Raw genomic sequence first — 27,889 nt, 5'->3', positions numbered from 1 at the left:
TTAATAGAATATTTCCTTTTTAATCTTTGTATTCATAGACATGTTTTAAATGCTGGTAACCTTGTAATTTTTTCCAGATAGAGATGTTTGCAATTCCGTTGACCATGGCTGTGAGCATGTTTGCGTGAATACTGATAGTTCATACATTTGCCAGTGCTATGAAGGTTTTATACTGAGAGAAGATAAGAAAACATGTAGACGTAAGATATTTTATGATACTCTATTTTTTGCAGTCAGAGGTCTACTCAAGAAGCATATTGTGTTAGAGGTAGGTCTCCTTATAGAGGATTTTGCCCGACAAAAAAGGAGGGTACTTTATTTATTTACTAGGAGCCTATTACTTTTAATCTTTAAAGTATTGGAAATTTTCTCATTCATCAAACTGTAGTAAATAAAATCTAAATTATTCCTAGATAAGGACATCTGCAAATCAGTCAGTCATGGCTGTGAACACCTTTGTGTGAATAATGAGGATTCATACACTTGCCAGTGCCATGATGGATTTGTACTGAGGCAAGATGGGAAAACATGCCGAAGTAAGTATCTTATGAATAAAAAAATAAATTTTGTTTTCCTGTTATTAGGACATTATTCACTGATTCATAATAGTCAGAATGGAATATTGTTTTCTGTAGATCGTAAGACTTCTGTGAATTAACGACTGTTTGAACCAAAGACATACTTCAGAAAATTATCAAATTTTAATGCTTGAATGTAGCTTTTAAAATGTTAACTCTATTTCTAGATTGAGTGTATTGAGTTTCAATCTTGAGCATAGGATCTTGCTGCATTTTACATTGATGGGTTGAAGTTGTAATTGCCACTGAGTTGCTCTGTGTGTGTTCCTGCAGATCATGACTTAACCTGATCCTGCAGATCATGACCTTAACCTCTTAGCATATTCTTTTGTAAAGAATAAGCAGGTGAAACTCCTTCAGGCTCTTTGTATGTTTTCTAATCTTTTTATAAGTCTCTTCTGGCTCCCCTAAAACGTCTGCTATTTATCAGCATCCTTGAAGGGACACCAGAGTGGTACAGTTTTCTAGAAGGAGACACAGCAGGGTCCAAGGTAGAGGAATTATAATCCATCTAATTGTTATTTGAATCTACCTATCTTTTTTTATCTTTTATGCGTTTTTTTTAATCTACCTTTTTTAATCCTTTTTGAATTAATCCTTTATTTTATCCTTTTTTTTAAACCTATTCTCTTCTACTGCTAAAGATAGCAGTCGGTCTGTGACTGACTAAAATATTCTGCTTCCTTGGAGTTCCAGGAGCTACTGAAAACTAACGCTAAGCATCCGAGGTGTTTTTCAGCCAGCTCTTCTACAACTCTTCACTGCAAGTTATCTGGTTTGAAAATGTGCGTGTTCAGTAGGTGCTGGGTGACCTACTTCTCAGCTAAGGAAACCGTTCACTCCAACAATATCATCAGTGGCTTATGAAATATAAATTCAGAACTGAATGCACTATATATTTTTAGGATCTGTAAAGAATAGCAATTCTACCATTTCTATCAAAAAACATTATTAAAATGCTTTTTGCTCCTAATTGTCGTTAAATATCTTACTCGTACTATCCTTATTTAGTTGGCCATGCACACCCTTGACCTCTATCTTCTTTCAGTATTTTCAAATTCCTGATGTTGTCATGTTCAGTAAATGCTTTGAGCGTGCCTTTCTTTCAATCATTATTCAAATATTACAGCAGATTTCAGTTTCAATTTCCAAATGAGGTTGCTTTTCTAACTACTTTGGCATTCTTTTTAGATTATAGGATTAAATTTTTGAAGGGTATCTAGTAAAATAACCTTAAATAGTGCAATCATTCACTTCTTTTATTTATTTTTTTTATTATTATTCCCCACATGCCAAAATACTGAGGTTCAAATTTGCCTTCAGTTATATAAAATTCATCCTTTTGAAGTATAGCCATGTCTGGTGCTGGCTTATATTTGATACTGTTTATAAACAGCAAGTGGGTCTGAGTTGCACACAGCTGTGTATAAGCAGATGCTAATTTTTACTTACATAATAATTTCTTTTTTGTGTGCTATAATGGGATCCAGTTTACATTGCCATGTCTTAAATGTAATGCTTGTTGAGTTAGAAGATTGCCCTCTTTAGTGGTCTTTGGAACTTTTGTACTGGCATCATGAGACCTCCAGGTAACTTTGCTGAGGTTGAAGTTCTTGTAAAAATACAAATTTTTCTTCCCCACACATTAAGTATTTTGCAGAAGGCTCAGTCTGAACTTGGCTGTCAGTACTGTTCTACTTTTTATGTAAAGGTAGTTCTCCATTAGCAATTGAGAGTATTTTCCTTAGTGTAGCAGTGAAAAAGAAATAATGAATGCTGATAGATGGCTCTGTTTCCTTCTCTACTTTCTCGCTATCTGTCCTTGAAGAGGTTTTAACCAACTGGTTTTAGCATTGCAGTCAGACAAATCCTCCCATCAATTTTCAGCAACACCAGTCGGGCTATTTATCCTCTTAAATGAGTAGTTCCTATTCTTCTGCAGTTTGTTTATGCAGACTCTTGGCACTGATGTAAGGATGTTAAAGAATTATTTTGCTTTGTGTTTGTGCTGTTTTGCTTAGTTTTATTTTTACAAGCATGAATTTGTGCTGAATGACTATACTAAATTATTCCTTCCTTTCACTCTGACTGCTCTTAATATAAAGTCTTCCTCCTTAGTGTAGTCAGATTAATCCTAAAATGACTTATTGACAGTGGGAGGCCATCCAAACCATGCAATTCTTTCTGCTCAGATGGTAAAGAACTCATGCTCCGTGTAAGCTAAGCTGTCTATCATTTGACTAGCCGGAGATTCGCTTTCAGTTTGCAAACTTCCAACTTTCTTTTCTCATGGGATTACCCCCACAGTCTTGTATTTATAAAAAAAGTTTAACTACCAAACCACATTAAATATTATCTAATTATTACCAGGCAAGGATATTTGCAAATCAGTCAACCATGGCTGTGAACATGTTTGTGTTAATGCTGGTGAATCATTTGTTTGTAAGTGTCAGGAGGGATTCCTGCTAAGAGAAGATGGAAAAACATGCAAAAGTAAGTAGTCTGATATTTATCAGCATACTTTGTATCTGCAGCTCATGTTTGTGTAGAAACGCATTAACCAGCAAGAGCTGTCATCTGTTTTCAGATAAAGATGTTTGCAGATCAGTCAACCATGGCTGTGAACATCTTTGTGTTAATACTGATGAGTCATATATCTGCAAATGCCATGATGGGTTCCTACTGAGAGAAGATGGGAAAACCTGCAGAGGTAAGTAGCATGAGAACTTAATTTGATAAATTTGATTAATTTGAAAACATAGAATCAAGGCCTCTGCTGATGCATGCTGACTACCAACTCTTCCATTTGCAGACAAGGATGTTTGCAATTCAGTCAACCATGGCTGTGAACAACTTTGTGTGAATACTGAAGATTCCTATGTCTGCAAATGTCATGAAAAATTCATACTGAGGGAAGATGGAAAGACATGTAGATGTGAGTAGCCTGATCTATAAAAGTGTATTTTTATTTCAGGCTTTTAAGTCTTGTGGCTGTCAGTGTTTGCACACACGTATGTTGGTGAATTCCAACTGTTTGAGCAGGTTAGTAAGAGATGCTACCTTTCCCTAACAAGCTTCACCTCACAAACTCCATCCACTCTCCTCAGATCAAGATGTTTGCAACTCAGTTGACCATGGCTGTGAACATATTTGTGTTAATACTAATGATTCCTATATCTGCAAGTGCCATGAGGACTTCATACTGAGGGAAGATGGGAAAACTTGTAGGAGTAAGTTGTTTAATCTTTGTTTTATACTTCCTAATCTGCTAATGAAACACACTGTGCAATTTGTGTCTTTAACATAGAATCAACTTCTTGGAAGGGAGCTCCTTCATAGAAGATTATTGCAATAATTTTTACACTTTGTGAAAGTTATTGACATAGACAACAGTGCTAAATATTATTTTCATTATTCCAAGGTAAAAATATCTGCAAAGCAGTCAACCATGGTTGTGAACATGTCTGTGTTCCAACTGGTGATTCATACACGTGTCAGTGTCACAAGGGCTTTATATTGAGGCAAGACAGGAAAACATGCAGGAGTGAGTAGCTGAAACCTTTATGGAAATATGTTTTTCAGTCATAAAAGAAATAACAGACTTAGTTGCACTCAAAGCTTGTTCATGCCAGTTTTGCATTTGAGAAATGGTCTAATAAGGAAATTCTCTTAACAATTCTCAGATAAAGACCTGTGTAAATCCATTGACCATGGCTGTGAACATGTGTGCGTTAATAATAACAATTCATACAGCTGTCAGTGCCATGAGGGTTTTGTCCTGCGACAAGACGGGAAAACATGTCGAAGTAAGTAACTCAATATGTTTGTCAGCCACCCTTCTCTGGCATCACTACATAAACAAACAAAGATGTTATACTCCTTTGTCATACATTATTCCAGTATCATGTTTGGAGTCTTTGAATTTATACATATGTTAAATACAACACATATAAATATTTCAATTTACAGAGAAAGATGTCTGCAAATCAGTTGCCCATGGTTGTGAACATATTTGTGTTAATAATGATGATTCATACATCTGCAAATGCCAGGAGGGATATGTATTAAAAGAGGATCAGAAAACATGTAGAAGTAAGTACATTTTATTTAGAAAGCATTTGTTTCTTTGATTTCTAAACTACTCAACCTCACTTCAAAAAATGCCTTACTTCAAACATGCTACGATATTTCAAAGCCCAAAACATATGTGAGTGTGATGGAAAATGTCTTGAATAATTAACTTGATTCTCTTGTAATCAAAAAACTATCAAATTGGAATAGTTGTTTTGGTATAACATCAAGTATGATAATAATAATTTTCAAACACGAAGAAAAAAAGGCGAAGTGAAATCTTGTTATCAAGGAATGTACACTTTAATCAGATTCATACACTGTGTTGCTTTTACCTTTATATACTCTATCTTAAATTATCTATAATAAATTATCTATAATAAATTAATTATTACTTCTATTTACTTCTTTTCCAACATGACATGCTTAGAGTGTGACATACATTTATCTCAATGCCTCTTAATACTTGGACAAAAATTCTTCTACTGAAACACAATAAAAACATTTATACTCAAAATTGGATGCCTTAGCTGAGGACACTTATTACCAAAAGAATGGTAACGTGTTCATGGCTGATCTCAGTCCTAAGTAAACATTCACCACGAACTGTTGCCCTATCTTGACTTCTGCAGTGATACTGAGGTGGCTCTGACACTCATATTCGTTGCATTTCTATCACTTTACTAAGCTTAGTCATCCTTAGATGACTGCAGAAAAGAATTCTTGGACAACAGTTTTAAAAGAGAGCTATTGTCCAAGATGAAAAGGACAAGCTTTAAAGCTGAAAATTCCTTATTCCTACACTGTCTTGCTAACAGACGTCTTCAGTAATTTCTGCAGTCAAAGTAATTTTTACTGCACAATTCTCTCTTGTACAGTGCTTACAGTATTCTTACTATACAAACATCAGAGATGAGTGGCGGTCAAAGTTTCTTTGGTCCAGACTAAGATGCAAATGTTGCATTCTTTAGTATGGCAAATTCTCCCTGGAAGTTACACTGATCAAAACAGAAGCTCAGCATTTCTGTAGCACAAGCCTACTAGTCTATGCCTGCTGGAGGCAATTGCTTTCCAAAATGCAGAACACCTGACAGAAGGAGTCTGCAGCTTTAAAGACATTTTCCATTCCCTGAATTCCCTAACTTTGTCACAGATGCACAGTGCCTACAAACTGCTTTGATTTTTGTGTGTGCACTTGCCAAAAAGTATGAGAACTCCAGCTTTGTCAGTCTCCTGACAAACTCCCAGCTTTAATGGGTAAACCAGAAAGGTTTCATTTCAGCAAGACATAAGCCTCCCAGTAACAAGATTGTTAGAAAGTTATAAGCAAAAAGCTCATATAAACAATTCTGATCCATGTTTGGCAGCTAGGGACATTTCTAGAATTTACTCTTACCTAGTTTTTTAGTTATTTTTCTGACACTAGAGATTTAAGTTTGTGCTATAAAAACATGTGCATTGTCTGCCTTTTGTCCCCAGACTTGAACCTCATCCTAAGCTCTAGGGCAGCTGCCTAACCCTTCTCTTCTTGCTCAGTCTTCCCCAAGCTCTTTGGCTTTTGACTCACTGTTCCCTGCTGTTCTAAATATGATGCCTAGATTTTTAACTTATATACAAGTGTGGCTTCACCGACTCATTTGCTTGTACCATCTTTACCTTTGTGCTACTTCTGCAACACAAATGCAGCTCAGTAATTCTCTTCCATGTCTTTCAGTACTGGTCATTTACACAAATGCAAAGTTAGCATACTTTACAGTATACAGTATATATAGTATATATATACACACACTATACTGCATACAGTACTTTACAGTATACATAATTCCAGGCCTATATCTGGAAGAAAATGATGGTAACTCTGTCTCTATATCCTAGCTATATACTTCAGTTATACAGTTCTCTCCACTTAAGTCATTCTTAATTTGCTGATTATTACATCTAGTTGTAGTATTCTGCAAAGCAGTATGTCTCAGTAAGTATTCATTGTCATGGTATTTTTGTTAAACTGTTGGTCATGGGTGCACTCTTAGTTTTCAATAAAGACTATACACAACATCTTTAGACACACTGGCAAAGATGGATGAGCCAGGAACAAGATACTCTGATGATCTCTGAGTTTATGTGTAACTGGATCCCTTTTTCAGCTTTGTGGAGATCTGTCATCATCTGAACACTCTGCTGCTTATTTCACAGGATGCACTGAAGGACCATTGGACCTGATGTTTGTGATTGATGGATCAAAAAGTCTCGGAGAGGATAATTTTGAAATTGTAAAACAATTTGTCTTGGGAGTCCTGGATACACTTGAGATTTCACCCAAAGCTGCTCGAGTTGGTTTGCTTCAGTATTCCAGTGAAGTTCGCACAGAGTTTACATTAAGGCAATTCAGCTCAGCCAAAGACATGAAGAAAGCTGTGTCACAAATGAAATATATGGGGCGAGGTTCCATGACAGGACTGGCTCTGAAGCACATGTTTGAGAGAAGCTTCACAGAAACGGAAGGAGCAAGACCATTTTCAGCACATGTCCCTCGAATCTCCATTGTGTTTACGGATGGACGAGCCCAAGATGAAGTCTCCGAGTGGGCTGCTAGAGCAAAACAAAATGGTAAGGGCAGATGGTTTTGATTCCTTCTAAAAGACAAACAATGTTAGAAATAAGATGTAGTATATTATGGATGCGCTCCAGCATGTGCTAATACAGAGAGTGTTTGCCACAGCAGGCTGGCTAATGTGGTGACCACTGTAGCAGAACATTGGATCTTTAGTGTTCACAAGAGCCTTTGCTACAAGGCACGTATGTCATCCTTAGTGTGGGACCCATGATGAGTTACATGCCATACACAGTTGGTGCTACTACCCACCTGGCATGGCATGCAGTGTTCCGAACATATCCATATATGGTGGAGTCAACTCGAAATTTTCAAACCTTTTCAAGAAAAAAAAGAATCCCTTTTTCCTTTGCAAACCATTTTCTATTTTATGAGAAACTTCTTTAAGAATAAGGGCTGATGGCCCATAGCACACAGAGAATAGCCAGACTTTAGAAGATGCTGCACATCTTTTTTTCTGTTCTTGTTTTATTGGCTTGATATATCAATCTTAACTCGATACATGATTAGTATAGCATTGGTCAGGACTGATACCTCTCTGAAAGGAGAAAAGGGAAAAATGTCGAAGGATATGAGAGGAGCATGTACTAACGATGGTGTTATTACAATGAAATACAAAGTGTTTCTTAAAATATTAAAACCAAACGCAGTTAAATAATAAATATTAAAACCAAACGTTAGTTCTACACTAACTTGTGAGAGCTGGGGAAAGTACACTGAGGATTTACAGGACTGGGAAAAAGAAATACAGGCCAACCTTGCTTATGCAAGCCATGAATGAAACATCAGCTCCAGACAGCTTACACTCATATTTGTAATATTTGCTACAAGCCAAATGTATCCCCTGTGTAATTGCAGTGTAGGCAATGTAGTAATGCTGAATATGAAATTGGCCTTGAATGCTTTATCACTGATATCTCCAAGACTTTAAAAAAGCAACAAACCTCAGCACGACTGGCCCATTCATTAAATTGAATCAGCTTCTGGCAAATGTTTTACTTTCCTGGCTAAAGTGAAGGGTAGGCAGATTCATGACAAAAAGTAAGATGCTTATGTTAAACGTTAAACAGTTGGGAAATATCTATTTTATGATGTTATCAGCCCCATGGTTCTTCAACAAAAAGGCTAAACTTGCAATTCAGTGAGTGTGTACCTGTTACTACCCTATGATAACAGAAATATCAAATCTCATCACCAACCAGGGGAAAAGGCAGCTTCTGCTCTTGAATATATAAAAGAGCTTGAAATACTCTGAAGCAAACAGTTGTATTACGAATAGCAAAATCACTACTAGCTGGAGACATTTTCTAAGCCAGAACTGATACAAAAAATGTTGTAACAGATCACATATTCATGAGAATAAAAAAATAACTGCTGGAAAAAGTGTTATTAAAGATCACCATGTTTTGTATTCATTGCTTGTTTAAAATCTGTCCAATGAGAAGGCTGTGAACCACTTCCCTCCTTCCCTGCTTTCAAAATGAGGGAAACTACAAATCCTCATTTTCTTTTTCCCTAGCACCTCTGCTTGTCCCAAGCACCCCCGTTGTAAGGCTTTTTCTCTCCTAACTCCCCAAACCATTTCTTTTCCCCTGTTCTTCCCCCTGTAGGTCCGGGTGCATTTTAACTGCCTCCCAGCCCCCTAGTGTCCTTTAGAGCGCAAGAATCTTGTTTCAGTGTTCCGGGGATTTCAATGAACACTAAGTATTTGCATTTTTCTAAAATAAAAATTTACTGCAGTCTTGAAGGATTCTGCCCCATTTGCTAATATAGAGCAGGTTTTCCCATCAATCCAGTAATTACCTTTATTGCACATACCCTACACAGACACACACAAACCAAGTACTTGCAGTGCAACTGTGAGAGTGATTTGTGCGATTAGAATCATAGAATAGTTAGGGTTGGAAGGGACCTTAAGATCATCAAGTTCCAACCCCTCTGCCATGGGCAGGGACACCTCACACTAAACCATGTCACCCAAGGCTCCATCCAGCGTGGCCTTGAACACCACCAGGGATGGAACGTTCACACTGTCCTTGGCCAACCCATTCCAGTGCCTCATCACCCTTACAGTGAAGAACTTCCAACTTCTGGATGTTTTGCAGTACTTCTCCTGGGTTCGTTTACTGTCAGTAGTGGCCAAGCAAGAGTAATGTCTTTTACTTAAAAACTGTTAAATTCTAGCAGAGCACTGAGTTTCTATACATCCCAATAACTAAAGCACATTGAACATGTTCAAAACCAATGTTGAAGTAAGTTACACAGCATATTCACTTACACTCTCCCTTTTTCTCTAAAACAACTAATGCTTGTATTTTCCTTTCCTTTTGCAGAGAAACAAGGGTTTAAAACTGCTGAAGTAACAGTTTTGTGCCATTTCTGTTGAATCTAGGTATAATTATCTATGCCGTTGGAATAGGACAAGCAATTGAGGAAGAATTGCTGGAAATTGCTTCTGAGCCACCGTACAAACATCTCTTTTATGCTGAGGATTTCACAGCTATGGAGGACATCAGTGAAGAGCTAAGAGCCCGAATCTGTGAAGGTAAGAGTATTCCACTTTCGTTAGTTAGCAGAAGAAGGAATGCTTATAGAGCTTTTGGTGGCCTAAAAGGACAACAAGTATCATAGTACAGGTCATAAATCATTAGTGTCAGCATTGCAAGGACTAAGTCACGGTAACTTTTCTGCCCTTTAATATGTGAGGAATAATCTATCACCAGGTAAAGGTATATAATAATTGTCTTTATTTTCATAAAGTTTGCATAAAATGCACACTTCTGTACCCAGAAAAATCAATTGCTCCTTCCCCTTTCTTTTTCTACAGTTAAGTCAGCCATGCACTGAACCCCACCCTGCCAAAGAAACATTATCTACTCCATTAGGAATGTGGGAGAATAATCAGGAATTTGTAATGTCTTAATGAGAATGAAAAAATTACTCTTAAGACCAGTGGCAAAAATCTAAACCACAGCAAAACAATCAGGAGCTGTTGTGCATATTTATAGAAGACTAAAAATAGTTCATTGAACATGCATTCACAGCCACAAAGAGTGGATCTGTGCTGCATAAGCTTCAAGTTTTGCTCCATAAACATGGAAGGTTTGCACCCTTCCTCACTCTGGCACAAACAGCCTCTATATAAACATATGCAGCTGAAGTTTTGTAAGGGGAAGGGGAAATGTGAGCTGGGATGAAAGCTGTTCAACCAGACAGAGGACAGCATGTCTCTCCCACTCACACATTCCCAGCAGTTGGTATTACTTGTACATTCAAATTGGTACCTGAAGCAAAATTCAGAAGTGTCATTGTGTGAATAACAGTAGTCCTGTCATCAGAATTGTGCAAGATGATTTCATTTGCACTAGCTTATATTTGGTTGCTTTTCTTGGAATTAAATGCAAACAGGTTTTATTTTCTTCTTTAATGCTGCTGTGTAAAACTGCCTGGCAAGCAGCAGTGCACTTCTTCTTCATACAGATGTCAAGGAAAATTCTGGGAAAAAAAAAAAATCCAAGAATGTTTCTTAGCTTGTGTATTCCTTGTGTTTCAATCCTAAGACGTCCTGGTTCCATCTTGCTGAAATACAACTGTGGCAACATGAAACCAAGCCTGTTCAATTAACTTTCTTATTAGGCAGGTAATCTGCTGATGACAGCTTGTCATCTTAAAGCCTGGGGAGACATCAAAGCTGTACTGGTTGCCAGACAATAATTCTCCCTCATTAGCAACCCCCAGAGCTCGGTGATGGAAATGCATCCTTCAGGTACCCACAGTGGTGTTCAGCAGCCAGGCTTTCTTTTTTCAACTACATTACTTGCCGTATGAAAAATAAGTAAATCCTGCCCCTCTGTGGCAGTTTCTAGACTACACCGCTAAGAACTGGGCAGAGCTGGTGGCTGTTTCTGTCCTCGTCTTTCACCACCAGGCAATCACTCACACCTGTGAACCGAGGGCTGACCCAGCCTTGTTTTTTTGAACACTCAGGACTAGCCATCACTGCTCACAACTCGCTCCAGCTGAAATTCTGCCTCCCAAGGCTGTTACACAAGTTGAAAGTTCTTTTTCCCTCTCTGTTCTGGTTTACTGTTTTCCTTCCTTTGCAACAGCAGTAATTTAATTTTCAGTACAGCCTTGGTCCTTAGCTGAGGACTTCTGAGGCTCCAGAATGTGAGGGAAGACCCTCTGAACATCATGGCCTCCAATGACAAAGCCTCTCATCCCCAGTCCCAGTTGTGGATGGGCTGCATGTTACCAAGTAAAGCAGAAGCTCTCCAACTCTCTTTTGGGGTAAGGGTTTTTCTTCTGCTAGAAAGCATCAGCCTTGTAGAATGGCTGCTGATTACTATTAATTATTCTTGATGACTTGTAGTAAAAACAAGTAGTTTTCTCTTTTGCCTCTTATTAAAGAGGAATTCAGCTGGAAGATTCCCATTCATTGCCTTGGTTGATGTTCATTTCTCGTCTGACTGGAAGCACTAACAAGGCTACAGCAGTGTCATACATAATACACACTCCTCATGATTGCCTCTTCACCCCTGTTCTGAGCATGTGCATTACGGAAACCTTTAATTACATGAGCACATACTATTTTTGTCAAAAGATCCCAGCACTGCTCAGATGACAGTACTCAGCAGCCTGCTGGTTAACATTCTGTTCTCCTTCCAAATTGAGATCGTTACCAGTGCTGCGAATAGCCACTGCTTTTGAAGACACGCTTTTTTGAAGACACTTTCTCACAGGCTTTTTTTAAACAAAATACTTAGGTTTTGTTACAAAACCGAACACTAAAACCAAACACCCAACTTTAGCATTGTTCCCCAACAAATTTGACTATTTATGTTCACTGCCCTGACTTCACCAAGGGATTTGGTTAGGGTTAGCAGCCTCTGTCACTACTTGTCTGACTTTACAGAGGTGACGAGATCAGACATCTTAGGGCCCCAAGCCTGAAGAGTTGTTTCTGAAATGCCTGGTTCCCAAACTGGAGACCTTCTGCCATACTTCCATACTTGCCAGTGTATCTACCAGTTTTCTTTCCTGTCATTACATATGAATCCTAATTACTTGTCTGTACCAGCCCAATACCCAAAGCTCAAGCTTTTCAGGTCTGTTCTTCTGTCCTTCCTATACAGCTTCCTAATCCACCCACAGCTCTTAAATGAGCTGTAGCGGAAGTCATTACCCAGGGTCACATACTCGAGGTTCCTTACCCATTTCTTCCCTCCTACATTGGAAGCCTCACCATCCTTGTTCCTAGCTGATTATTCTGCTGGACTCCTCACCCAGTTTGTCTCATTCCTTACGCTGTGATCTCACCCCACACCCCTCTGCCCAGAACTTTCTCAAAAATCTGTATTGCTTCTATCAGCTGGTTGCCATGCAGAATTTTGATAATGTTGTACTGTACTGTAGTTTTCTTAACAACTCATCTCTGTTCACTCCCTCTTCCTCACACTGTCATTTCAGCTCCACCCCAAGAGGGTCTCATCTTCTCAGTGCAGCTTAGGACAGCTGCGTATTGTTGCACATCTGTCAAAATTCATTAAACCAACAGGGACCCCAATAGCTGTAACAAACCTGTGAGGCCAAGAGCATCTTCCACCTCCCTAGTGCACCTTCATGGTGGGCCAGGAAAGCTTGCACCATCACCTTTACGCACAAACATTCACTTTTAGTGTAGCAGCTCTTGGTATATTCACCAAGGAAGGAGTCCCAGATGCTCCATCCACTCCCCTGCCATAGCTGATCAAGACTTGCAGTTGTTAAATGTATGCTCATCAGCTCACCTGAACCATTAAGCACTCCGCAGTTAACCAAAGTTGAAGCATGAGCTCATTCTGAAGGAACAAAAGCTGCCTCTGCATTATCCTCTTCTAACAAGGGAGTAATGCTCAGACAGACTCAAGGTGGTTACTCCTACATATAAAATAGGTTTCCATTTCTCTCCACACACCTATCAACTAAGATTGCTATGTAGAGTCTGAAATAAATTCCTACATTTTAAAGGTTGTGCTTCATGAATTAGAAACTTTATAATAACTATAGTGTATAAAATAAACTCTACTCCATCCTTCTCACCTAAGCACTCCCAACACCCTGATCAATGTTTCCCATTATAAAGGAGAAAATTGAAGGAGAGTAAGAAATTTCTTCTTTCTCCAAGCAGTTTTTAATTCTTGTTCAGTTCACTCCAAGGGACTCATGGGTGACAATGATTAAGATACAAGAATTTTCACTAAAGGACACAAAGTAGGTTGCTGTCATTTCAGATTGCTTCACTACTATTAATCTTAAGCACTTCTGGTTTGGAAGAGTTCTTCTGATAGCCTGAGTTGAAGGGTGAGTCCTGGAGTTTCCATGAACACTGGGCCTCTTCTGAACTGCAGAGATATGAGGAATTCTCCATATGTTATGAAAGACAAAACAGCAAGTTATTGGTATGAAACATCATTTCTAGGGAATGTATTTTCATTGCTCCTTTTGTGATCTCCTTTCCTTCGGCAATTTCTTGTCTACCAGCCTTGAAAGAGTCAGCTCACCAGCAGGATCCATCATATGGGAGGATTCGTAAGACTGGTCCACAGCGTTCAGGTTGGCTGCTTTACCCCAGCATCCTGATGTCTCCCCAGTCATTGCTAAGTTCCCTCTTCACACTGCCTTCTGTACAGAACCCTAACAATTCACCTGTGAACTGTTTACCCCATTTCCCTTCCTACCCCCCTCCAAGGCACCCTCCTTTCTGCAACTCAAATCTACTTTCTGCAAAATACTGGAGATTCACTGTAACAAATGCATGGCTGCATGCTTTTTACACCATCCAAATGTATTATTTCATGGGGAAACTTGTATTTCAACACACTGCTTGGTATTTTAGAGCATGTTCAGCTTCTAAATCACTTCTGTTTCTTACAGGAACCTTCACAACTTAAATCATGTACACAGTAAATACAGCCTAACAGCTCAGTTCCTTTACTTCTTTATATCCCTTGTCCTCTAAATGAATGAGCCTCATTGCAATCAGTGAGATTAATGACTAGTTAAGAAGTTGGTGCATTTGAGTAGAAGAAAAATACTGTGTAATTAAGTGGGTTTGATTTTTAGACTTTTGGGGGGGGTTCCTGCAGGACCTGAATCAACCACAATAGCCATCACAGATGTCATTGCCTGTCCTGATCTTGCAATACACCACAAGTATCTTTTTGAAGACAGTCACACTCACTCAACGAGAACAACAGGTAATCAAGTTATCTTTGTTTAGTATAACCCAGACTGCTCTTTAAATATGTAGGCCCAAGCGTTGGGTACTATTTCCCAGTATTTAAAAGATCTGCCCCAAAGCATTCCTTTGGAAGTTGACAAGTTTTGAGAACAGGGAGCTCTATTAAACCTGCTCTGCATTTATAAATCCTTGTCATTTCCTCCCCCATCCCATTTGATTTATTCAGCATTTAGCCTGTGCTTGACTGTTTCTGTTTTTCAGCAAAAGCTTCTAAAGATAAAGACCAGTGCAAATGTGAAAACCTTGTGACATTCCAGAACTATGCAACCAATGAAGTAAGAAAACTCACCCAGCGATATATCCTTTCAGAATAATTCTTACATATAAGACAAGGGGGTCAGGTTAAAAGAAATTACAATTGTAACACATTAAGTCTAAACTGTCTCCATAGCTCAAATCCATCTACTGGAATGAAAAGTTGAAGCAGTGAATAATATTAATCTCCAAGAAGCAAGGTTTTCAAAACTTGAAGTGTGCATCTCCTCCATAGAAGGAGCTAAATATTCATAAGGATCTTAACCTTTAATAATCCCTTGCAGTAAACACCTTCAGGGACAGTAAATGAAATGACTGGTCAAATTCAAGGCTAACACTTTTTGCTTTGGGTTATTTCTTCAGATGGTATCGAAACAGCATTTACTGCCTACAGGAGTCAGAATCACAGAATCCTAAGGGTTGGAAGGGACCTCAAAAGATCATCTAGTCCAACCCTCCTGCAAGAGCAGGGTAACCTAGAGTACATCACACAGGAACTTATCCAGGCGGGCCTTGAATATCTCCAACATAGGAGACTCCACAACCCCCCTGGGCAACCTGTTCCAGTGATCTGTCACTCTCACAGTAAAGAAATTTTTCCTGATGTTCACATGGAATCTCCTATGCTCCAGTTTACACCCACTGCCCCTTGTCCTGTCACTGGACATCACTGAAAAAAACCTAGCTCCATCATCCTGACACTCACCCTTTACATATTTGTAAACATTGATGAGGTCACCCCTCAGTCTCCTCTTCTCCAAGCTAAAGAGTCCCAGCTCCCTCAGCCTCTCCTCGTAAGAGAGATGTTCCATTCCCTTAATCATCTTTGTAGCCCTGCGCTGGACTCTTTCAAGCAGTTCCCTGTCCTTCTTGAACTGTGGGGCCCAGAACTGGACACAATATTCCAGATGCAGCCTCACCAAGGCAGAGTAGAGGGGGAGGAGAACCTCTCTTGACCTACTACCCACACCCTTTCTAATGCACCCTAGGATGCCATTGGCCTTCTTGGCCACAAGGGCACATTGCTGGCTCATGGTCATCCTCCTGTCCACCAGGACCCCCAGGTCCCTTTCCCCTTCGCTACTGCCCAGCAGGTCAGCCCCCAACCTGTACTGGTACATGGGGTTGTTCTTCCCCAGATGCAAGACTCTACACTTGCCCTTGTTGAATTTCATCAAGTTCCTCCCCACTCAACTCTCCAGCCTGTCCAGGTCTCGCTGAATGGCAACACAGCCCTCTGGTGTGTCATCAGCAAACTTGCTGAGGGTACACTCAGTTCCCTCATCCAGGTCGTTGATGAAAATATTAAACAGCACTGGTCCCTGCACCGACCCCTGAGGGACTCCACTAGTCACAGACCTCCAGCTAGATTCTGCCCCATTGACCACAACTCTCTGCCTTCTTCCTTACAACCAGCTCTTGATCCACCTCACTACCTGATCATCAAGCCCACACTTCCCTAGCTTACCTATGAGGATGCTGTGGGAGACAGTATCAAATGCCTTACTGAAATCAAGAAAAACCACATCTACCACTCTACCATCATCCATCCACCTAGTTACTTGCTCATAGAAGGCTGTGTGTTGGCTCCTCTTAATGACCACCTCATCCTTGATATGTCTAGAGAATACAGGGGATGTTTTTCTTCTGAACTGCTTGGTGAACCACCAGATGCAGCAAGTCATTTAAAACAATACTCAATGAGAAATTCAGAGGACTGAGATCTGATTAATTTCACATAAACAAATGTGCAAATAAAAATTAACTAAGTGTAGATCAACAGCTTCCCTCCAAGTTTGTCTTTTCAAGGGAGCTGTCAGTACTGCAGCCTTTACACTACCTCTAACATCCACCAGATATCTCAGGACACAACAGCAGCAGTTTAGCAAGACAACTTCCCGTCATGTTTTACATCATGCAGCAAATTCCTGTATTTTCTTCATTAAAGCGGTTTCTGCCCCTGCAAATATATAGCAAGACAACGTCTCATTTGCTATTTAAGTTTTCTAACCACGTGCAAAGCCAATAAGCATTTATTTTCTGCACAGAAAAATGCAGCAATGACAACAGCTTGTAACTGTGTGATTCCTAGACAAGAACAGCTTAAGAACTAACAAACCTGCAGAGTTAACAGGCTGTCCAGAGTCAGACCAAGAGCCCTCAGTGGTCGTGACAGCTGGCAAGATGCTAAATATTGCCTACCAGTTCAGACTTCACCTCCAGCTGTTTTGTGTAGCTGCAGCAGGCAGCCTCTGTCTCACCTTCCCAAGTGAATCCTTCAGCTTAAGGAATCATGTTCTGATCATGTGACTGATTTGAATTATTGCATGCTAGAGTAGAATTGCTTCATAAAGAAAACCATCACATAAGTTTAGTTAGGTGCTTCAAATGCTCATTAACATTTATACTTCCCTGATAGGTCTTCTTCAAAGTCTCCAAATGACTTCAGAAAAAAACCTCTAGGTCATTATCTACAGCTCCAACTTAGATGCTGAATGAAAAGAGACCACCACTCTTTCCCCCTTAAGGAAAGCCTTGGGCTCCTTACTGTCATCTCCTGCAGTCAGACTATGAGAAACTCTTGAGCTTACTTAGGATCAAAGAAAACAGACCTTAGCTACATGGGCTTTTTTGCTTTACAATTTGAACAGGCAACCCTGTGATTTTGAGAGTCTGAAAAGAACTCAAGGTGATGGAAAAACTGTTGATGCCGAACCAGAGACCTAGGCATATGTATAGGAAGGAACAGTTCCAAGCACTTCTGCAGTACTGGACAATTGGTGCTTTGAACACAGAATTATGCAGTTGCTTCTCCATTACAAACCTCATTTCTCTGCCTTATCCAAAGAGCAGCCTAGATACTGAGTAACATACTAGTTGTTGATAACTGCAGAAGACTGCTGGCTAGTCCTCATCCCAGGGATCTGGGTGAGAGGGAGGAGGAGACCCGGCCACAAAACTAGCTTGTTACAGAATATAAAGGGGACCAATCCAAACTGTTAATGATTTGTATTGAACTACATTTAACTTTTTCTATCAGTCAGATGAATGCAGTTTCTACTGCTTGAACTTTACGTCTGTAAACACCTACATAGAAAGCAGCTCAAATGATGCTAACATGCATATGGTGGGGCCAGCCCTAGATCCTGTGGAGCTTTTGCTCTACATCAATTTGAAAACCACTGGCCCTACACTAGACCTCCTTAGGGCTGGAATGTAAGATCATCGGCAGTCATTCCTTCTGCAGCCAGGGAGCTCCGTACAGTTTTAAAAATCTACTGTTAGCTTACATATAGTTTTCTATGTGATGAAAACACTTTTTAAACACCACTGACTAGGGTAAATATTTAGGGTTCCATTTAAAATGGCGGGAAATGGACAGCATTTTGAAATACCTGCCTTTTTGATGAGCTGCAGCCTGAACACATCAGGTATGCTTGTTAATGAACAGGGCTTCATACAGCTTTCTCAGCTGATCAAAGCAGAACAATAAAATACAGTGTGTATTCTATCAGAAACTACTGGGAGTCAAAGAAGGCAACAAAGACGAGAAAGAACTGCAAGTTTACAGCCCACAGCAATCAGGGAGCTGACACCACTTTTCTATTAATGCATCCTGTCAGTAGTTCTCTTTCCTTAACTTCTGTCTACTGGAAGAAATGACAAAGAGAATGGAAGACTTGGAAAACAGGCTAAAATACTGACCAACATCTGAAGGGTGTACTACACTGTATATTTATACATGCAAACTTGTCAGAGCTATTTTCTTAAACTGGTTCTAAGAAAAATAACAAATCCTTGTGTCTGAAGTTGAAAATATTTTGGATCCCTGCATCTATATACTATGTGTTCTGTCTTGCATTGACTGCAGATAAAAAAAAAGTTGAAAATTTTATATACATAAACGACTTAGTAACCAGCAAAAATTCTAACTAAGCAGAACTAAACTGAAATAAGCTATGCAAAACAATAAAATGCTGTTATTTTTTGAAGTGAAACCTCTACGTTTTGAAGTACTTTTAGGGTATGAATTTATTTGGCTTGCTTTTCTGTATTTCTCTCCTTCACTCACTCTGCTAGTATTTTAAGCATCCCTGTTTGTATGGATATATACAATTTTATATATATAAACAGAGAAGTGGGACAGCATTGTCAGCAATTAGGTTTCACTTATAGTCTTCAAACACCAGTCAACTACTGAAATCAGCTGGAAGTAAAAATACAAATTCATGTTGAAACTGTGATGAAAGTGGGAAGTCTGCTGGATTATCAGGGTATCATAATATGAGGTTTCAAGTACTTTTTCTCTTACCACATTCAGACCATGTAACTTCTCCCTGCTGTTCCTTGCTCAGCATTAACCTTCCTAAATGCAACTACTATTTTAATTATGAAGACCTTTTTTGAGCAATACAACTAGCTGCAGGCCTGTCTGTGCTTAAGACAAATGAAAACAGTAAACTGCTTCCAGCCATACTGGCCAACGGAAGTGCCTGAAGTTTCACTCCTTCCCCTCTGCAGCCAAGGTATGCTTCTGCTTTACCATCACACTAACAGCCACATCTAGATTTCACATAGCAATATCTAAGCTATCCTGAACTGATCCAAATCTGTAGTTTAATAGGTAGAGACACCCACACTTCTGACACACACTGGTTTGTCTATTATCTCCAGATGGAAATACACAGCTTCATCCATTCTGTACCTGAAGTAGTTGCAGCAAAACTAGACTAAGTTATCTCAGATAAGCTCATGAGCATGCATGGATACAAAGCAACAAGTTTTGAAAGGTACCTTGTGCTTTGCCATACTTTGGCCAACAAACACAAGTTCTGCAAGGATAGTGGTACATACTGGTTTTCACTAGGTGTTTCTTCTACTGCATGTCAGCAAAACACTGGCACCTCAATATCAGTAACAAGGTCCTGCAGTCATGATCTTGCACAAAATGGGCACAAATCTGTAAGACAGCAGAGTCCTCAGCAACAGTGACTTGAAGATGTTGTTAGAGACAGACAAGTTTGTATTCAAAATGCTAAAAAAGTGACCAATTTAAAATCAGCTTTGACAAGTTAATTGACATTTCTCTTGGAAAGGAAGGAAAAAGGATAACTTGCACTAGTACTTTGTGATTGACTTGGGAGTGGGAATTTTTCAAATTGTAAGTAAACTGTATGGGATCCCCCACCAACATCTCACATCTGCTTGCATCTCACATTATGCCTTGTTTTTGCATTAACACTCCAAACCCCAAAACCAAGGTAGTCCTAGCTTGCTGGTATTTGGCACCATACTTCCCATGATTACGTCCTCCTCCACTTACCTCTCGAGACCCACAACTTCTAGAGAAAGAAACAAGCAAGTTTTGTCCTGTGAAGGTTATTTCTAACAGAACAGGAAACAGCAGTGGTAATGAGTCTTCATTTATATAGTTTGTGCCCTAAAACCAACAATGCTGTATACAAATTTTTCTTAAAATGGATCTGTAACCAGTTTTATTGTAGAAATAACTCTTTACAGCATTTACTTCTCGCTGGTTTGTTCTGGCATGCTTCTGATGATGTCAGAGTCACCTGTAAGACAGAAATACATTGTTACAAGAGGACCCACAGAAACATGATTTCAGAAGTAAGCCAAAACCAACCACAAAAACCTGAACACACAGATTCTACAAATAGAAAACAAGTTAAAAGAAACACAAAGACAGCCTGTTCAGGGAAAAAAAAATAATCTGATGGCTTGGTAAGAAATACTTATAACTGTATTTTGCTAATCCATACACAATACTTTTACAATAATTATGTATCTGTCACTAGCATTTACAAAGCCAGTACTAGAACAGCAATCTAGTCCTGGAGGACACAATGCATAGTTTTAATATAGCGAATGTCCAGCCTCCCCTGATCACAAGAGTATCAGGACAGTGAGAATATTCGCATTACATTACACAGCAATAATACTTACTTGTGGTTCCCACCCACTCAAAATCAAACGCGGAAGTAACATTTTGAAAGCAAAGTTTACAGCTAGTATTTACATATAAGCAAGCTAAATAAAGTTTTCTGAAGAAACAGCAAATTCAAAACAATTTCATTTGGGGAATATTTGGTGTGATTACAGAAATCATTAAATCCATATGTATGCATTCTGATCAACAAGAACAAGAGACTGATTCTTCTCTTAGAGGATTCTGGAAAGAGGATGAGAAGTCACCTCATTAGCAGTCTATATGAGGAACCTGAACACCTCTCTTGGACAAAAACTGCTACCAAACCAGAATAATTACAGACTTCCAGTTTCAGTAATCCATCACCCCTAGATCAGTACCACCTACATATAGATTATTTTTATATACATATATATATATAATTCTGAGAAGCAGGACAATTCACATTCCTTTGCCTTACATTAAGAACAGTCAACAGGCTGATGTAAGCAGCAGGTTGCACCAGCTCATATTCTAGTTGATAGGCTCAGAAACACACACCATAAAGTTGCTTCCCAGCCACTGAACCCTCATTACAGACCAAAAGGTAAACAAAACTGAGGCTCACATGGTTTAAGCATTAAAAGGAGAGTACTGCAAACATAAGCAGCAGAAATTCCAAGTTCTAAGAACCTAGGACTCACAAACAGGATCTTGGTAAGAGGAAATGATGAGTTAAACCTGACAGACAGTTCAGCAAAGTGTGTCATCACACCTACATGTCAGTTGCTCAGTGCTGCTATTCATGGGTGAACAAAGGAACCACCAATACATAATTATTTGGTCACTATACTGTAGGAGAGACATACCTGGGTCAATGATAGCCAGTGTGCACACTCTGTAGTATTTCCCACATGCTGTGCCCAATTCAATGTTGTTGCCGCTATAGTGGTGGACGCCAGTCTTGGCAAGCATAGCGTAGTACTCAATCTCTGATTTTCTGAAATTCAAACACTAGTGTTACAGTACTGACACTATTCACTTTAACTGTAATACAGTGAGAGCAGCTTTAACTCCCACCAGTTAAACCTTATGCAGTTTTCCTTCCCACCCAGAAGGACATCTGCTCCTTGCCAGACATCCTCTGGCTCAGGAACCCTTATCCAGAAGTATGCTGAAAGTATGAAACCACAAACCCACTTCCGGAGTGCAAATCCTCGAGGCTCCTCCTACAAACGCTCATTTCTACAGGAAAGAAGATTCAGAAGTTCCAGACTTCCAAAAGGTTGTAGGAGCTAAGCCAAAGTGCACAGACGACGACCATTATTATCATATCAAGTTCACTGCCCTGGACTTCAAAAAAGCAGACTTTGGCCTCTTCAGGAACCTGTTCCATGGGATACAGCCCTACAGGGCAGAGGGGCCCTAGACTGTTGGTTGATATTCAAGGAATCACCTGCTGCAAGCTCAGGAGTGTTGCATCCCAACCAGAAGGAAGTGCAGCAGGAGGGCCAGGAAACCTCCTTGGATGGATAAGGAGCTCCTGAGGAAAATTCAATTGAAAAAAGAGGCTTATAATAAGTGGAAGCAAGGACAGGTGGCATGGGAGGAGTACAGGGATGTTGTCTGAGAAGCTAGGGACCAGGTTAGGAAAGCTAAGGCCCAGTTAGAATTAAACTTAGCTAGAGGTATTAAAGATAACAGGAAGGGATTCTACAGGTACATAGCAAATAAAAAACAGACTAGGGAGAACGCAGGCACCCTCAGGAAGCTCTCGGGAGAACTGGCTACACAGGATTTGGAGAAGGCTGAGGTTCTGAATGACTTCTTTGCCTCGGTCTTCACTGGACCGCACCACCCAAGTCTTGGAAGGCAGATGCAGGGACTGTGAGAATGAAGACCTTGGGCCCACTGTAGGAGAGGAACTGGTTCGAGACCATCTTAAAAATCTGAACGCGCACAAGTCCATGGGTCCTGATGAAATCCATCCACGGGTCCTGAAGGAGCTGGCAAATGAACTTGCTAAGCCACTGGCCATCATATTTGAGAAATCACGGCAGTCAGGTGAAGTTCCCGATGACTGGAAAAAGGGAAATACAACCCCCATTTTCAAGAAGGGGAAAATGGATGACCCAGGGAACTACAGACCAGTCAGTGTCACCTCTGTGCCTGGCAAAATCTTGGAGCAGATTCTCCTGGAAGGCATGCTAAGGCACATGAAAAACAACAAGGTGGCTGGTGAAAGCCAGCATGGCTTCACTAAGGGGAAATCCTGCCTGACCAATTTGGTGGCCTTCTATGATGGGGCTACAGAACTGATGGAGAGGGGTAGAGCAGTTGATGTCATCTACCTGGACTTGTGCAAACCGTTCGACACTGTCCCACTCGACACCCTTGTCTCTAAATTGGAGAGACATCAATTTGATGGATGGACCACTCGGTGGACAAAGAACTGGCTGGATAGCCACACACAAAAAGTTGTCGTCAATGGCTCAATGTCCAGCTGGAGACCAGTAAGGAGTGGTGTCCCTCAGGGATCAGTCTTGTTTAACATCTTCGTCGCTGACATGGACAGTGGAATTGAGTGCGCCCTCAGCAAGTCTGCCAATGACACCAAGCTGCGTGGTTCGGTTGATACACTGGAGGGAAGGAATGCCATCCAGAGGGACCTTGACACACTTGTGACGTGGGCTGATGCCAACCTCATGAAGTTTAACCATGACAAGTGCAAGGTCCTACACCTGGGTCGGAGCAATCCCAGGCACAGCTACAGGTTGGGCAGAGAAGAGATTCAGAACAGCCCTGCAGAGAAGGACTTGGGGGTGTTGGTTGATGAGAAAATGAACATGAGCCGGCTTCAGTGTCCGCTCGCAGCCCAGAAAGCCAACCGTATCCTGGGCTGCATCAAAAGCAGCGTGACCAGCAGGTCGAAGGAGGTGATCCTGCCCCTCTACTCTGCTCTTGTGAGACCTCACCTGGAGTATTGTGTGCAGTTCTGGTGTCCTCAACATAAAAAGGACATGGAACTGTTGGAACAAGTCCAGAGAAGGGCCATGAGGATGATCAGGGGACTGTAGCACCTTCCGTATGAAGACAGGCTGAGAACCTTGGGGCTGTTCAGCCTGGAGAAGAGAAGGCTGTGTGGAGACCTCATAGCAGCCTTCCAGTATCTGAAGGGGGCCTATAAGGATGCTGGAGAGGGACTCTTCATTAGGGACTGTAGTGACAGGACAAGGGGTAACGGGTTCAAATTTAAAACAGGGGAAGTTTAGGTTGGATGTAAGAAGGAAATTCTTTCCTGTTAGGGTGGTAAGGCACTGGAAGGGGTTGCCCAGGGAGGTTGTGAATGCTCCATACCTGGCAGTGTTCAAGACCTGGTTGGATGAGGCCTTGGGTGGTAAGATTTAGCATAAGGTGTCCCTGCCCACGGCAGGGGGGTTGGAACTAGATGATCTTAAGATCCTTTCCAACCCTAACGATTCTATGATATACCCACTGGCCACATGCTGAACAGAGATCTGGCCGCAGTTAGCTAAGAAAACCAGTATTTTTTCTTAATAATTTTTAAAAAAATCAACTTATATTCTCTTCTCTTCTGACTTCTAGCAGGAGATTCTAGTGGTCAATACTATTCCTCAAGCACTTCTGGGTTCCCCACTAAAAGACTGCCTACTGCAACAGTCCTGCCATTTGTCAAGCATCTGATACTGGCTGTCTGCATTTACAGTTTTTTAAATCTGTTGGATTAAACCTTGATGGCAACATGGGCCCATAAATTCTACAAGAGAGATGTCACAAAGTCCGTAAAGATTTGATTCTCAAAAAAGCAATTTCACTGGCCAGAAACCTATATTTGTAACTTTCACAGCAAATTCTATGGGCTTCAAATACTTTAAATCAGTGTAAATCACCAGTGTTCCTACTTGCAAAATTATCTGCCATTACATTCCTATGAAAAAAAACACAGGAATTCAGCCCCATTATACTTTCAATGACTACTACCAGTAGCTTTACTAGTGTGAACTCTGAACTGGAAAGCTAAAAAAGTGTTAGGAAGCATTTCAACACATCCAGACCTGAAATTGCCACACACCAAACAACCCATCACTTTTACTTCATAGCAGTCTGGAATATGCTAGCAAAGTACTCTGCATCAGAACTCACAGGAGCAATTAGCATGAAGTATACTTTGTATTTGCACAAAGAGCCTGTCTTAAAGAGTTTTTTCATACATCTGCTTACCTCAAAGCAGGGCAGTTGTTGGCTAGGATGACCAACTTGGCTTTGCCCTGCCGAATCATTTTCAGAGTCTGTTTGTATCCTAGTACATATTTACCACTTTTCATAACCAGCTGAAGCCTAGAGTTTATGGACTCTAGAGATTTTTTCTGAAAGAGATATAGAAAAGCATTACTGTATGGTACTTTATAAAAATAAACATAAGAAAATTAAAACATTCAAAATACAAGCAATCTGATTCTAATGATTTCCCTATAATTTGCAATACAGAGTAAAAAAATCCAGCCTACCACATGAGAAAGTTTGTGCATAAGAAGGTCGCTGATGCTTTATTCCCAGTTCCATAAAATTACCTCCTACTGATGTATCTTACAATAGGGAAATACACCTTAAAGCACTGTTGCTGGTATTTATGTTAACCAGGTGTATTTGATGGGCCTTTATCAAAGCTCAACTAATCAAATCCAAGTAAACACACCTTCTGGCTTGCAAATCTAAGGTTTGAACTATTCTTCTTCCTTGGGCACACGCTAATAGCTCAATACTGGTTAGCAGAAATAACCAACGACATGCAGTAAGAGCTGATGCTCCCAGAGAGCATGGTGCTCATGACAGCAGACAAGTGCATTTGCAAAGATGAACATCTAACAACTACCACCTAACTAGAAAACCATACTTGTCAAGAGTCGCTCTAAGAGAAAGACAAGAACATGGCAGGAAATGCAAAAGCTGCTCTCCATCCACAGCAGGAACCCAGCACCAGCTCCCCCTCCCTCTCGCCAGCACCGGGGTCCCGTGAGTAACCCGGGACACTGAAAAGGAGGTAACCGGGGACAAAGTCGTCGGTGGAAGGCGGCCGCAGGACGCGGCTAGGGCCTGTGCGAGGCCAGGGCCCGAGCTCCGAGGGCCGCGATCGGCGCCTCCGGCTGTGCCCAGGCCCTCGCCCCAGCCCATGCCCAATGCACTCCGCCTCACAGCGCCCCGAACCGCCGTCCCAGCCCGCGCAACACCCCCCGCCGCCACAGCCCGGCCCGCCGCCGCCACGTGAGCCCGGCCCGGCCCGGCCCGCTCCCACTCACCGTCTTCTTCGCGGCCACCATGTTGCTGCCTCGCGTCGAGTCGGGCGGTACCTGGAACACAAGGGGTACGGAGGAGGAATTATCACCCAGGAGCGGCCCCCGCACCCGCCCGCCCCGGCCCGGCCGAGCCGCGCTCACCAGAGCCTCACCGCCAAGATGGCCGGGCAGACGGAAAGGAGAGAGCTCCCGCGGCGCACCACGCTTCCCCGCGGCAGCTCTCGCGAGAGCCGCGCACAGCTGACATTCATCTCCCTCCGGCTGCCAAGGCGCCTGCGCTGAGAGGTCAGCGCGGGAGGGGGGGGCTAGGGAGCCGTGTTGTGACAGGAGGAGCTATCGCCATGGCGGCCGCGAGGTTTCCTCCTTGAGCTCTCGCTTTCCCCGGGCGCACAGGCTTCCGTGTTCCACATAGCGAGTCTGAACGCCCTTTTCGCCGTCACGGCCTTACGGGAGACGTCGGGCGCTAAGGAAGCCACTTGCAGGGATTGTCCCAAGTGCCCGGAGCTTCCCGTTCACTGTGGGGCTGTCACTTCTGCCACAGGGTTGATGTGGGAAATGACGGTTTGGGGAAAACAAATTTTCTCTGGCATCACAAGGCACTGGAGCGACAGACACACAGCTGGTCTGGCTCCGTGTTTCCCGTATGTAAGTGCTGAGTATGCTGGCTTTCTGTAAGTCAGCAGTGCCTTAGTTTCACCAGGCCCAGTATTGTGTGCCTGCCCCAGATTCTGCACTGCAGTCATAAACAAACTGTTCCGATGAGATACAGCCAGGATTTCAAACATGAAGTATGACACTGAGCTTGGGAATGGCTCAGGGCCCAAGGCTGTGCGGTGGCCTTGGCCCATGCCAGAGCAGCTCACTCGTCTGCTGTGCTGGAGTCATGGTGCAGGGAGACCTCTTCCTGCCCCCTGTGGGCTCTGGAGCTTGCTATAAACATGGCTATGACATGAGGTTCTCAGTTTCAGCCTAAGAAGAGTTGTGGTCAATCCCATGGTGGTGTCCAGCCTAGGACAGACACCCATGTTGGTGCAGTGAGCAGCAGCACAGCACCCGTTCAGCTGGCACCTGCTTGTGATCAGCAATATCAGTGTTTGGGGTAAGAGTTTTTGGGGACTCCCTGTGACACCCCCCCCCCCCAGGAGGAGGCCTGGGGGTCCAACACAGGACAGCAATTATTCTACTGATACCACCCACACTGCTCTTAGGACACACTGCACCAGAAGGGCACCCCAGCATATACCTTTTCTTATTAAATTACAGCTTTTCTGGACTTGCCTGGGTTAGCAAAGCATGGGAGTGTGTTGTGCTTGATGTACTTGTTGCCTTTAGGAATTCTGGTGCTTTTGCCTGTATGGGATATATAGCAACAAACTAAAAAGCCAAGCCAAAACATGTTGTATTCTGTTATTCTAGTATGTTTACATTAATAAAGCTTACTTCAAATAAGGGAATAATCTATAGCAATATACTGTCATGCCTTTCTAATGGTATAGCTACCTCCACGGTTAATTTCTTCTGCTCTATGTTAGAAAAAAATATCACCAAACGTAAGTGGAGCTTAAATATCCCAGATGAAACTCAAGCATTGGTCCATCTCTAATGGTAAAGTCCACTGGGAATAATTTTTTTAGATTAAGCATACAGAAATAATACATGTACTATATAAATAATAGCATAAAACCATTACGTTTTGGTGTGTCTCTATAGTCCAGTTTCATTTACTGAAACAAACTAATTTTCAGCCCTTTACACAGTATACTTAATTTTGAAGTGTACTTCAAACTTTTATTTTCTTTGGCAGCTGAAAATTAAATGCCATTCCACATCTCCTTTTCTTGTTCCTCTTTG

General features: G+C 41.3%; 2 protein-coding genes and 1 non-coding gene across 9 annotated transcripts in view; 1 reads left to right on the top strand and 2 right to left on the bottom strand.

The window, feature by feature from the left end:
• MATN2 (matrilin 2) overlaps positions 1-18,795 on the top strand; it is a 71,174-nt gene extending 52,379 nt beyond the window's left edge. For 3 of the 7 annotated variants that reach the window (XM_062627351.1, XM_062627354.1, XM_062627353.1), the window contains 12 exons: positions 78-200; positions 414-536; positions 2,949-3,071; positions 3,166-3,288; positions 3,391-3,513; positions 3,686-3,808; positions 4,000-4,122; positions 4,262-4,384; positions 4,548-4,670; positions 6,843-7,256; positions 9,653-9,805; positions 13,783-14,333. In XM_062627351.1, coding sequence (XP_062483335.1) covers positions 78-200; positions 414-536; positions 2,949-3,071; positions 3,166-3,288; positions 3,391-3,513; positions 3,686-3,808; positions 4,000-4,122; positions 4,262-4,384; positions 4,548-4,670; positions 6,843-7,256; positions 9,653-9,805; positions 13,783-14,192 — 2,084 coding nt within the window. In that variant the 3' untranslated portion in view covers positions 14,193-14,333. Of the gene's footprint in view, positions 1-77; positions 201-413; positions 537-2,948; positions 3,072-3,165; positions 3,289-3,390; positions 3,514-3,685; positions 3,809-3,999; positions 4,123-4,261; positions 4,385-4,547; positions 4,671-6,842; positions 7,257-9,652; positions 9,806-13,782; positions 14,334-14,387; positions 14,499-14,743; positions 14,840-18,448 lie in introns of those variants that run through there. The other 4 variants (XM_062627355.1, XM_062627357.1, XM_062627356.1 and 1 more) reach the window with 4 other exon arrangements.
• A 1,409-nt stretch (positions 18,796-20,204) lies between these two features.
• Positions 20,205-26,278, bottom strand: RPL30 (ribosomal protein L30). Its single transcript, XM_062627361.1, has 5 exons — positions 26,180-26,278; positions 26,042-26,092; positions 24,966-25,111; positions 21,593-21,723; positions 20,205-20,370 (listed from the first exon to the last, which is right to left on the bottom strand). Exons 2-5 carry the CDS (start codon positions 26,060-26,062, stop codon positions 20,321-20,323), a joined length of 348 nt encoding a protein of 115 aa, XP_062483345.1. The 5' UTR covers positions 26,063-26,092; positions 26,180-26,278; the 3' UTR covers positions 20,205-20,320.
• On the bottom strand, positions 20,602-20,736 carry LOC134168054 (small nucleolar RNA SNORA72). The gene has a single exon (XR_009966392.1). It is a non-coding gene; the product is annotated as a small nucleolar RNA SNORA72 (small nucleolar RNA).
• Positions 26,279-27,889: the final 1,611 nt, after the last annotated feature.

The sequence above is a fragment of the Pezoporus occidentalis genome, unplaced genomic scaffold (assembly GCF_034315485.1).
Source record: "Pezoporus occidentalis ecotype Australia unplaced genomic scaffold, CSIRO_AGI_Poc_V1 ctg3, whole genome shotgun sequence".
NCBI classification, from domain to species: Eukaryota; Metazoa; Chordata; class Aves; order Psittaciformes; family Psittacidae; genus Pezoporus; species Pezoporus occidentalis.
Note: the sequence above shows the minus strand (reverse complement) of the source record. Positions and strands in the feature narration are given on the sequence as shown.